Source organism: Stegodyphus dumicola, chromosome 1, assembly GCF_044657685.1.
Source record: "Stegodyphus dumicola isolate Sdum_Otavi_A_Nest chromosome 1, ASM4465768v1".
Taxonomy (NCBI): domain Eukaryota; kingdom Metazoa; phylum Arthropoda; class Arachnida; order Araneae; family Eresidae; genus Stegodyphus; species Stegodyphus dumicola.
Window position 1 is genome coordinate 281,365,303 of NC_140768.1, and position 13,736 is coordinate 281,379,038.

A 13,736-nucleotide genomic window follows, 5' to 3' on the forward strand; every position below is an offset into this window, starting at 1 on the left:
ATGTTATCTGATGCTGGGTATTCCAGAAATACCGTTCAAATTAAAACTAAAGATGTGCATGTCGGCTTCAACTCGACAAGGGGACTTGGTACCTTTTGAATGATTTTTTTGTTTAAGAACTTTCATCTAGTTTTATGAATGTTATTAAATGGTTTTGTAAAACAAAATAATTTTAAGCTGAGAAAAAAATTTTTGGAAGTATTTTTTTTAAAATTTAAATTTTTGGAAGAAAAATTTAACAATTAAAATGTCATTCTTTCACAATTTTCAATGATTTTCCCCCCAATTTTCTTATTGTACTTATTAGAAAGTTCTTAATAACTTTATGGATCAATTTTGCAATTAATGTATTTGTTTCTGAGAAAAAATAATAACACATTTTTATGCAAAAACAAATATTATCTCAATTACATTTCCACTTCAAATAATTTTTCTTTTCAGTATTTTGCAAAATCCATTCTTATTTCTATAAAATATATAATTTTAATTAAGCGGTAAAAATATTAAATAATTTAGCCCATATCTATACAGGTTTTAAGACTTTAAATAAAAGAATTTATAAAAAAAAAAAAAAAAAAAAAATGAAAACTGAGAAAATGCAGTTTAAAGAATATAAACTGTCTATATGGTCATTAAATCATTTCAAATTTCTTAAAAATTTTATTACTGAAGTTCATTACATATATATAAAATAAAACATAGTGCTATTCAATTGGTTAATATAAATATAAATTACAAGCTTTTATTTAAAATCTTCATAAAACACGTTTAAAAAAATTTTAACAGATGAATTAATTATATTATATTTTCTAAAACATTTATAATCAATATTAAAAAATTTATAATTAATATTAATGATATTAATTTGTTGATTAATTCATTTTTTCGAAAAGCAAAGTTTGAAATTTTAGCAGCCACAAAACATTTTATTTAAAACCGCTCAGCTGCATATATGGTTTCTTTTCTCCTTTTAATCATTTGGTCTCGTATATAAATTGCATTTTAAATTAATTTAGGTGTATTTTAATTAATTAAAGAGTTAAACTCCGATGGCGTTCTGTAGCCATAGTAAACAATGACAAAAAAGATGCAAGTAAACGTTAGAAATCCACCAAAATCTGAGTCACCTTTGTGACATCATTCATTGCTCGCAGTGGCTTATGGGTTAAGGGATGGAAGACGATGTGCATCTGAACCGGTCCTAAAGGTGAAACAGCTTCATATCCCCGTTTCTCCTAATACAAACGGCGGCTGTGTGAAAGAGCATTGTACGTGAACGGGGCTTTAGATTCATATGGAAACATTCTACCGTGCACAGTTACACTGGGTTGCTGAGGTGATTTTCAGCGGCTTACAAAATAAACGTATGACTTGTGAAATATTCCTTGATTTAGTTAAGGCCTTTGTTTGTGTCTGGCTGGAGGGCTTTTCCAGGATTGATTACAAACATCATTTACTTCCATCTCAAAGATAAATACTTTGTCGTTTATATCAATTTGCATTTATTCTTCATGCTGATCTATTTCGGCCAGTGTTCTACAAGTATCACTTCTTGGTTCTATTTTATTAAATCTTAACACAAACAGCATCTCATATATGCATATATACAGATGACACTGTAATTCTTACACAAAACACATCTCTTAGCTCATTTGAACAAGCACTCCAAACCCACATTTGTGCACTGGAGGCCTGGCTTCAAGCATGGAAAATTAAAATCAATGTGAGAAAATCAGATATTATTTTATTTACCAAGAAAAAGAAAAATGATAAAGTTTTTATGTAAAACAGCTTAATTTTGCAGATCAAGCATGTTCTTATATTTGATATTATTTTAGATTAGCAATTTACATGAAAACCTACACTTCATATATTTAACTAAACACTAAGCACATAAAGTTACCTCCCCTCCCCTCCTATAATTGCTTGAGACAATATTTTATCTACCAGAAAGCAAATTACTTACCTATAAGGCCATTTTGCATCTTATTATTTATGCCTGACCTGTCTGGGTTTATGCATGTGATGTCTCTAGTAAGTGAATCTAAGTCGTGCAGAATTATTACCTAAGACAAGCTACACACTGTAGGTGGTTCATAAGAAGTAAAGAACTCAATGGTGAATATGACATTAAATCCATCAAAGTATTCATGGCCCATTTAGCTAAGAATTTCCATAATAATAATAATAATAATAATAAAAACCCTAATGCAAAAAAATAACATAATTATCATTTTAACTTAGAATTATAATGAATCCAACATTGGTTATTTGAAGACAGCACAATTAGCCTTTTTCATTTTTTACTTACATCTTTTCCCTTTCCCCAATTATGTGGCTGCCTATGTTCTGGATTGAGTCCACCTACACCCTTAAGAGTCTCAAACCACTGTTTGCAAACTACCTCCCACTGTTTGCCTACTGTTTTGTTTTCTTCCCTTTACCCAATCAGCACAGCAGCAGTCATATGACTAAACATCAACCAACAAGATCAACTACTATACTCCTCCTTTTCAGAAATGCTTCTGATATGACCATCAACTTTACATTATTCACATGCAGCTCTGTTTTAATTATAGCTGTTACATATGTTTTACTCTAAACTATTCGAAAATTTCCAATACGAATTACTCTGGGATAGGATATCTGTGTGGGGATCCACATTTTTTAAGTGTATTCACCTGAATTATTTCTTGTGTTTATGCTTCAATACATAAATTGCCCACATACAAAAAGTTTTTTTTTTTTTTTTTTGCAATGTGTCCAATCACAGAGTACAGTTGTGCCTCACGTTCTGAATACATACATAATGAATAATTACATAACATGTACATTAAGGAAGAATAACTTCACAAATTAATTATGGAAGGTGATTTTCTTAATGATTTTTCTTAGCTAAAAATATAAAATCATAAGAAAAATTACCCCCTTTCGATGTATATGCTTCTATAACATCTGAGTTTATGTTTCTCCTTTCACAAATTTTTGTTAAGCGAGCTTCTAACATTGCTTTTCGCTTCCTTTGTAGTCTTTGTTTTAAATTCCTTTGTTCTTCGGTCTGAAATTATATAAAGGATGAGAAAAACAAAGCTATTTAATGCCTTCAATTGTTTATTAAGCTAGAACTAAAAATTGCATTTTAAGTACTTACTTCTTGTCTTAAAGAAATTAATTCTTCCATTTGTTCTTTCCTCTTTGCTTCATCAGTTGAAAAAGCAAAATATCCTGTGCCATGTTCTCTCACTTCTATAACGATTAATTAATATTTAATTAATATTATGTAGTCAGATCATTTATCAAAATGACACACAGTGCAGTATGGGAAATCTCCATAGTTTCAAAAATTATATGTTACAACAGTTTAATTTTGAAGTAAATAATATAATTAAGCACATAATATTGAAAAACTGTATTTTGATATCAAAAATAAATTTATAAATTAAAAAAAAAAAAAAAAAACTTTATTCTGGCCAGCTAGCATATCAGAATAACAATATATGGGCATTCCTCTTTCCACCAACTTAATGGCACTAAGTTAATGGCAATTAGTTAATGGCAATAGTTAATGGCAATTAGGATATTACAGAACAGTCCCTTCACTCCCAGTCCCAGGCACAGGGGTTCAACCCCTGCCCTTGCACCTTGGAGAGATGGACGCATCACTTTTGCAACACTGATCATTGTCTGTGATTTGCTACCTGCCAGTCGTTCAGTCTGACCGTCACAGAGAGACATTACCCAGTGTACCTGGGACACTACCTCAGGCTACTAGAGCCCTCAACTCTATGACCTGCCAGCCCCACAGGCCGACCAATAAGTGATCTTTCTGGGGCCTCCAGAACCACTAGTATATCAGAAATATGAATTAGTCCTTGCACATTATGTCGCCGAAATAATCTGTTTTGTTCCTTATTTGTTCTAATGCTTTTTTCTTTTACTATTAATGCAAAAATCCTCTTAAAAAAAGCAGTATAATTTTATCCTAAAGGTTATTTTTGACATTTACTATCTTGTCCACTATGACAGTTGGCTACCATTGAACTATAAAAGCTTGTGGAGATCATGCCAAAGTTGTATCAATCATTCATGTGGAATGGTGAGTCGCACTTCTATGTGCTATTCTTAGAATAAAGCATAGTCAGTCTCTCTGCATAATCCACCAAATAACACTGTTGCAGGAGAATTTGACCTACTTCATTTTTGTGCTTCATAAAAAGACTTTCACTGATTCTAATATTTTGTAAGGCCCTCGAATTAAAGTATCCTTATCTTTATTTGCAATATGAGATTAAAAAAGCCACCATTTTTTGTTGGTAAATAAATAAATGTACAGGTCATGTCAACTGTGAGATTTATAAATTCAAGGTAAATTATTCTTCAGATAAAAGAAAGGGTAAAATCTTCAAGTAGTCTGAAGAGTTTAGAGTGCTAAGCATGGTCACTTTGAAAAAGCAAATTGACTCATTCGAAATCTAATAAAATGGAAGCTGACTCTTTCAAACTCTGATTAAATGGGCACTAGGAATGTCAAATATAGTTAGTTCATTTATTGGATCTGTACACATTTTGTGATGTTCTCTAGATAGATGTTTATCGCATGTTGAGGAAGCAATCTGAATGAAGTTTTAAAGAGACTTAGTGATCAAGCACTTTTCCAGTGTATTACCTGCTTGCTAACCTTCTGGTTGCAGAGGGATGAATCAACTGGATCCTTTTCATTATTTATTTTCTTATACAAATCCATACATGATTAATTTCTTAAGTAGATTAGTGAAGCCAATTATAAGTTCTGCCCTTCCACTATCTATCAACTGCTATTTGAGAAGGAATATTCACTCATTTACAAGGCCTCTTGAGAATTACTTATGTTAACTTTGCAGATAAGAAAATTCTGCCTCTAAAGGTACAGTGAGAATAAAAGAGATCTAAAAACAGTGTCACACCTATTTCATCGAAGTACTTCATACATGGATGATAAATAAGCCACAATTCACAACAAGTTAAACAGATGACCTACAAAAAGTTCTGATAGGTGCAATTAGGATATTACAGAACTGAAGAATCAGACTTTTGCTGATCTGAGTTTTAGAAGTGGCAGCAATGAGTTTAACAAACAGACAATTTTCTATTGATTAGCAGATATTTGTTTTGGTTTCCGTAAATTTGAACGCAATAAGTAGCAGATTTTACTAACCAATGAGTTTAATAAGCAGCAGATAATGTATTACAAAGTTTTGCAGTGCTCTAAAATTTCCTGAAATATCAATCAGTGAAAAATCTTTAATATATATAACGTAACTATATGCATGTACTGTGGGCTAGAATTTAATTTTCATTATTATATTTTTAGTATTTCACTGAATTAGTTTACTGTTTTAATATTTCACACATTACATTTTTGCTGGTGACTGCTATAGTCTATATAAGCTCATTGCTTGTGAATATTCTGAAATTATTTGACTTGGTGAGTTCAGGACATTTTTTATTTTTTGAATATATTATCTAACAGCATTATTTTAAGTTGTTTTAAAAGAATTACTTGTCATAGTTTTGTGAACCATTATGCTAACTAAAAAAAAATCTGATGTGTACACCACATGATTTCCTTGTACGGAATATTAAATTATACGCAATTTTTCTTGCATTTTATTTAAACTTATTAGATTGAATTAAACGTACTTCGCCGACAGCGCATAAACCACAATAGAATAAATGCATTCTTTAAAATTCACTTTTTTTTACCATAGCGATACTCTGGCGCTAGGTTTACTCAACAGTATTATATTTCGTTCATATTATAACTCTGAATGCATAAAATTTATATCATTTAAAGAATTATCTAATTGTTGCCACATGTTCTATTCAAATACTATAATAAAGCTAGAACTATGTATAAAATTAAGCAAACAAAACAAAAAAGAAACAGTTTTTCACAGACGATTGAGTATTTCTCATTCAATTAATTCAGTTCTCACTTCGCGAGAAGGCAAAAATACATAAAAACTCAAAATATCTATATTAAAAATTACGAAGTAAATCTCAAACACTTATTTCCTCGAAAAAATTCCAGAAAGAATTAAGCATGGTTTAATTGGCAATAATAAATGAATGCGTTATCTTTGTTGTTGCGAAGCTAAGTTTCTCTAGATTGGCAACAAATCCACTAGTCTCCTGTTTCAAATGTAAACATAAATGGCCGCCATTAAAAACAGGCTTATCAGCAATTAAACAACTTTAAAATTGCTGATAATTCTAAAAATGTTGCACACAGATTTACTAAAGGCATAAAATCCTTAACCGGAAGATAAAAACAACATAATTCAATCATTTTTAAAGCAAAAAATGTACAATTTACAAACATATAAGAGTAAAGAAACTGAGATCACTGAGCCGGGTAACAGAGTGGATATATTTATAAATATATTTATATACGTTTGGCACGGCCGATTGAAACCAAAATACGAGGTGCACATCTACATGTTATAGTAGTCTTATATACAAAATTTCAACGTTCTGAGGCTACTTGTTTTTGAGTTATGCGAGATATGTTCGTACAGCCGGCACGAAAAATTCTCTTCAGATTTCATTTTAAAGCAGTTTTTTAGTTTTTTTTTTTTGAGGAAAAGAGTCATTTATTATGTCCTTACGCACAGATATCATGCAAAAACATCGTTAAATTGCATTCGAAAGTGGATATTTTCGTTGAAATATGCTGCCTGAAGCTTTTCGCGATTACAATACTTCCTTTTTACTTCATACAAGGAAGTAATTACTGTTTGTTGATGGTTCTAATCATCAAAATATTAGTTTGGCCAGTTTTGTTTTGGTATGAGTTGTTAAGAATATATTAACTGCTAATGCAAAATTGTTTCATACTTAAAAACAGGTATAAAATACTGAACTTTCCAAAAAGCAGATGATATTACAGAAAAGTACATTTAGTTATTATTAATAACATGTTGTAGGCATATAAGAAGATGCATTATGGATATAAAGACACAATTATTACTTATTAAACAACAAATTATTAAATAAAACACATTGATTTTAACACAATCACACAATAATTAAATTTGTTACCATTATAACGAACATTCTGGTAATGCACAGGTTGATCAGCATCAGGTAATTCAGACTTTTTTCCATTTGATTTTTCAAAACTATGGACTGAGTTCTGTGTATGTTCCCTGAAACGAATTACAAATTCTGAATACTTATATAATAACATTTTAACAATTAATAAAGACATAATAACAATATTACTTATAAGATTTAATAAGAGTAAGGTATACATTTCTAATAAAGTAATATTTAAAGTGATAATGGTTTGAGTGATAACGTATCACTTGGATGTATGAACGTGCACATGCTTCACTGGGGAAAAATTAACAGTACCAAACACAAGAATGACGTCCTGCATCACTGTATTCACCTTTACACAGAAGCCATAGGACACTTCCCCCCCCTATGAGGAAATAATGCCTGCATGGATTAACATAAGTTAGTAGGCCAATACCTTGTAAAGAGACTTCTATGGCACTTCTTTATTGATATAGCTAGTGTTTTTTAAACAGATCCAAGATTATCACTAAGTCACCAACATAATTTGTACACCATTGCCCAGCAGTCCTAACCATGAGTTTGCTCATTACAAGCATTGTGAGTAGGCAATACATGCCATCTTATTTTCTTTTTCCATAAAAATGTTAACAGTTCACAACGATTAATAGTTAATGCATCACAAAAAAAAAAAAAAAAAAAAAAAAAAACCCTCCGAGTAGGACCCATTTTAATACATTTTCTTAAAAAAGAAAAGTTAAAAATTTATAATTTATCAAAAATTGAAGGAGATTCTATAACATTCTTTGAAGAAACAAGCATTTAATCTTTCTCTTGAACATGAGAAAATAAACATGAAATGAGCGTATATTAATATATAAATATTTAGAGGGGGGAAAACTGTAGAATGCTAATTTAAAAATTATTATAATCATGCAAAGTACCATAAAATTAGTGTAAATAAAATAATTAAGTTTGAATTTTAACCAAACTAATGATGTTAGCTACCTAACATGAAAAAAAGAGAACAACATTACAAAAAAACTATGAAATTAATCTGAGATACAATGCAAATAAAAACATAAACAAAACAATTTAATAAGCTTGATAATCCTTTTTGTCTTTTTTTTCAAGGAACAGCCAAAAGCTGGAGTTGCATTTCTTAATTATACTTGGACGATTTGTTAAAACTTGGAAAAAAACTGATTAATTTTCAGGATACAATTTAATCCTTTTTTAAAGTTAAAAACAATTAATTACATAATTAGTATAAAGGTCAAAATAAAAAGAAAGTATTAAGGTAACTTAAAAAAAAAAAAAAAAAAAAAAAAAAAAAAAAAAAAAATCATCGAGATATAAACTGCGATTTGTAAGAAATTATATCTTTGACACATACATATTAAAATTAGTATTCAGAAATATATGGATACAATAGGTAATTACATATAAGACTATAAGCATTCTCATTTTTGAAACGATAAGAAGTTTCTATTAATAACAATTTATAGGGAATAAAAATATTAAAATTAATTCCTTATTTTTTAAAAAGTAAAGATTTTTACATGTATGTTGTTATTTGGAAGTTCAAAGAAGTAAAATTTTACGACTACTAGTAAGAAGTTATTATAAAATGGTGCACGGTACTTAATGAAGAAATTCAGTTGTAAGAACCACAGCTTCAAACTAAATTTTAAAATACTAAAAAGAAGCAAAGCATTATGGGGGGGGGGAGGAACAGACAAATCAATAGCCAATGCATAACTAATTTTGTAGCTTACTGCCAGTCAATACAAGAGGCAGAAAATATTTATGTTGCAGAGTCAGTTGTAAAGCCAAAGCTTAATGCTAAACAAGTATGAATTTTGCTTTCTTTATATAGGTAGTTGGCTAGCTCAGACCAGATTAATATTCAAATGCTATTTTATTCACATTAATTTTGCAGCATTTTATATAGCATTAATTACACATTTTTTCATTATTAATCTCTAAATATATAAATATATGTGTCAATGAAAGCACTGAGGTGCACTGCAAAAAGTTGTAATTAGAAGAAAAATATAAGCTCTGGAAATTGGTTCAGTGTACCATTTGCAGTAGTGCTGTGATTTATTTACTATAGGGCAGAGGAACTGATTTTATTAAGTGGTGTGTGAAGTCTTAGCAAAAATACAACCACTGACTGGAACAGTTTAATAAAAGGGATATGCTTTCATAAAACAAATTAAATCAACAACCACATAAATGAACAGGTCACTCTAAAAAAGTATGGAAATAGACAAAAGTCTGTCCAGTGGAAGAACAATGCCAACAACCACATAAATGAACAGGTTGCTCTAAAACAGTATGGAAATAGACAAAAGTCTGTCTAGTGGAAAAACAATGCCAACAGGCTTCTTCTATTTGGTGGGCTATATGTTAAAAGAACTAGTGAATGATTTCTTTCATAGGTTTTGAATAAAGAGGCAACCACATTCATGGCAAAAAATCATGGATCACATACAAGAGGGACTGATGATTTTTTGACACTATTGGTGTGAGAATAAATCAGGTTACAATTACAGTCAAAAGTCGTTAATCCGGACTCGTCGGGACTTCTGCAATTCTGGATTATCGATTTTTCCGGATTATAGATCATCAGTTTAAATCTGGTAAGACGGCATGCAGAAATTATAAAATTAAAAATATGAAACCATAATTTATGAAATAAAGAACAATTATGATCTAAAGGGTATCAAAATTTACAAAAAAAAAAAAAAAAAAAAAAAAAAAGAGCTTAATATTTATTTGTTTACTAAATTTACGAAAAAAAAAGAGCTTATTATTTATTTGTTTACTTTATTAAACATTTCTTTCAATGTAAATTGTTTAAGTTGCTTCGTTTTATGTGATAATACTTTCTCTTTAATTCTATAAACAGACATAATTTCTTCTTCAGTTACAAAGTTCCGCTGTTAAAGTCCTATAATTGTTGTGTTGAGAATACCGACTAATTTATCAATCGAAATTTTTTCGTTTTAAATAACCTCTGTAGCACTTTCTTCTTTTCGAAAGTGAATTATAATGATGAGGAATTTTATTATATCATATCAAAGACGGAGTACATCGAGATGAAATACTACATTTAGTAAGGAATTATAAGCGAAATACAATAAAAACATCTGTCCTGAAGATAAGGATAGTGCTGACAGATTAACTTCCAATTCATTGCGCACTGCGGCGTTTCGGCGTTCCCCCCCCCCGGACCGCAGAGCAGCGTGAAATTGATAAACAGATTTCGGAATGGTTTGAGAAATGAAGGATATGCCTTTATCCATTTTTTGCAGCAACTCCACTTTTTGTTTAATGGACTTCTAAACGTAATCTTTACGTTTTCTAAATGTTCTTTGTAAATCCTTTACATATTAGTAAATTTATATCAGAAATTCTATTTGACATAATCGAAAGTTCAAGCTTACTTTTATAAAATTGCTCTAACAGTCTGCTAAAAATAATAAGCCGGATCCAATTCGAAGATTCAGGAACAACACAATCTGCAACATTAACTGAATTAGATAATTTTGGCTTAGCTTATACCGTCCGTTATACATTCAATGCGCAAGTGTAAACGTATTACGCGCATGTGCACACGCTTATTCGCAGCGGTAAAAGCATGCGCAGAAAGTTTGTAGCTTTGAGATCCGGATTATGGGTGTCAGAATTAACGACTTTTGACTGTATTATACTTATCCAACGATGGCTATTCATATAGAAAAGAATGAAAGACTGTGGGGCTTTGCTACGGACAGAAAAAAAAGCAACAAAGCATGGCTCATTGGTATCTTATGCCCCCCACTATAGAATCCATGTGACAGAATTCCATGGGACAAGAAAATACATTTGATGCCATACTAAAAGTGATTGCAGAAATATGGCAGCCACAAACTGTATGTGAGAAACAAACATAAACTTGGTGATAATCTTGGCACCATTTAAATAATGGGATCTTTAAAAATAAGTACTATAGTATATGAGAATTATAATAATTATTATTATATATATAAATTCTATTCAGTTACATGTGTGATATTTAAAAGAAGCATGATGTTGGCAATTTTTAGTAGTAAATAAATATTTGATACAAATCTTTAAAAATAAACATGTAATACAGTCAAAAGTCTTTAATCCGGACTCGTCGGGAGTTCGGCGATTCCGGATTATCGATCATCAGTTTAAATCTGGTAGGCTGGCATGCAGAAATTATAAAATTAAAAATATGAAAACATAATTTATGAAATAAAGAGCAATTATGTTCTAAAGAGTATCAAAATTTACAAAAAAAAGCTTAATATTTATTTGCTTACTTTATTAAACATTCCTTTCAATGTGCGCATGTGTAAGTATACATTATGCATAGTCGAAATTAGAAAATTGCAACCAGAAAACTATTTGATGTGTATCCATGATATTTATAATGAACGAGTAATTTGATTTTAATCATATCAAAGATGGAGTACATCAAAATGAAATACTACATTTAGTAAGGAATTATAAGCCGAATAAAATAAAAACATCTCCCCTGAAGATAAGGATAGTGATGACAGATCAACTTCCAGTTCATTGCGTGCCGCGATGTCCCTCCCCCTGCGCAGAGCAGTGTGAAATTGATAAACATATTTTGAAATGGTTAGAGAAACAAAGGAGCCTTTATCCATTTTTTGCAGCAATTCTACTTTTTGTTACTTTAATAAAATTGCTCTAACAGTCTGCAAAAAATAATAAGCCGGATCCAATTTGAAAATTAAGGAACAATTCAATCTGCAACATTAAGTGAAATAGATAATTATAGCTTAGCTTATACCGTCCGTCATACATTAAATGCGCATGCGTAAACGTATTATGCGCGTGCACAAGCGTAAAGGTGCGCATGCGCACACGCATCGCGTTGACGCATGCACAGAAAATTTGTAGCTTTGAGGTCCGGATTAACGACTTTTTAGTATATACATGACAACAACCAACCCAAATATGCACATATTTATTACATATATGTTTGGATAAGCTTGAGTTTACGCACTTCACATTTAACCATCATTTTGCTGATTAGCATTTTTTTTATCTACCAAATAGATTTCCCCCCTCATCAAATTAATTATTTTTATTTCTTATAAAATACTTTTATTATTTATGAACAAAACAATATGGTTGAGCCACAAAGATAGAAAAACAAATGTTTGTCACCAGTTCACAACACTGAGACAGAGGAGCAGATAATCAGAAAGTACAGAAATTTCATTCTAATTTATTATATACAATGGCATCATGGTATACATCATTAATGCATTCTACATCCTTGGTTTATCCTTGAACCAAACAAACTTTTTCAATAAGAAATAATTGGAAAAGAATCAATCCATTTCTATAAAAAAAAAAAGTCCTACTGTCATTATTATAACACTGTTTAATACTAAAATATAAACACAGGGAGAAAAATATATGCTGTACATAAATGAAACTCTGCATGGTACTATAAATAAATGTTTTTCTGCTATCCAGATAAAAAGCAATTTTTCAGCATGCTCCAATGTGTCTGATATTTATTTGGTAATCAACTAAGAGTTATAGTCTAAACAAATATTGTGTACCAACAGAAACTTCTGCATCCAAACAGAATATATACCAAGGTACTACTCTACTCAAATTGTAACAGTTCTCCCGTTTGCTCCATAATTTATGAAAATCAGCATAATTAACATTCATACATAAAAAAGTAAAAAAAAAAAAAAAAAAAAAAAAAAAAAATATAAGTAATTTAGACTCTTGGTCAACATTTCCTATCTGAAATCTTAGTTTTTCATAACTGCTATTAATGCCAATAGTTTGGCCCGAACAAGTGCTTTCAGATAAAAATTAGACACAGCTATACTGGTAACCTTTCCATGCTTTGTTTAGTTAAATGATTTAACCTACTCTGATATTAACACAATTCTTAGATAGAAACACAGCGCCTGCAATTTCATTACCAATATGCTATTGTTCAATTTAACTAGTTTAAGCTAGTCTAAGCCATGGCTTAATTTCTAAAGTTAAAACTGAAGGGGCCCAGTGAAAGGCATCAGGAAAGATGAACAGAAATAAATTAATAATTCATAACTAAAAACTCAACAAAATATAAAGAGATAAACAAAAATTTAAAGAGAAACATACCAGCATAAAACTTAAAATGAGGCAAAAAACCTTATATTGACAGAGATCTTAAACATAACTCTATCAGTTTCAGGCACAATCAAACCAGGTCCCTCTTGTTTGAGAGCAAACCTTAATTAGCTCATAAACTTAATTTTGAGATAAAAATTTCACAAATTATTAAAATAATGAAAATAGAGTTAAATACTGAAATAAAATATTGGACCTTTTGGGGACTCTAGCTGAAATTACAATTCTCTAAAACTAACAAACAGCATAGCTGAACTCTTGCTGAATTTAAGCCCTGAATATACAGTATAATATAAAATTTCAAGGTTGATAGAAACAACTTTTTCCTTCCAGCAAAGGAATGAAAAAAGGCAAAATGGTTAAAGTACTACATATGAGAACAGAAAAATGATAGAAACAGTAATAAAGGAAAATTTAACAGATCTACAGGTATGGAAATAAGGAGAAAAGAGTCCCACACTTTCTGACCATGATTTTTCTGCCAA

At 30.3% G+C, this 13,736-nt stretch overlaps 1 protein-coding gene across 1 annotated transcript in view; it reads right to left on the bottom strand.

Moving 5' to 3' along the window:
* LOC118192395 (coiled-coil domain-containing protein 174) overlaps nt 1-13,736 on the bottom strand; it is a 38,586-nt gene that overhangs the window by 9,647 nt on the left and 15,203 nt on the right. Inside the window, exons 6-8 of the mRNA XM_035363349.1 lie at nt 7,081-7,187; nt 3,152-3,246; nt 2,926-3,058 (exon numbers count right to left, since the gene is read on the bottom strand). Coding sequence (XP_035219240.1) covers nt 2,926-3,058; nt 3,152-3,246; nt 7,081-7,187 — 335 coding nt within the window. The remainder of the gene's footprint in view (nt 1-2,925; nt 3,059-3,151; nt 3,247-7,080; nt 7,188-13,736) is intronic.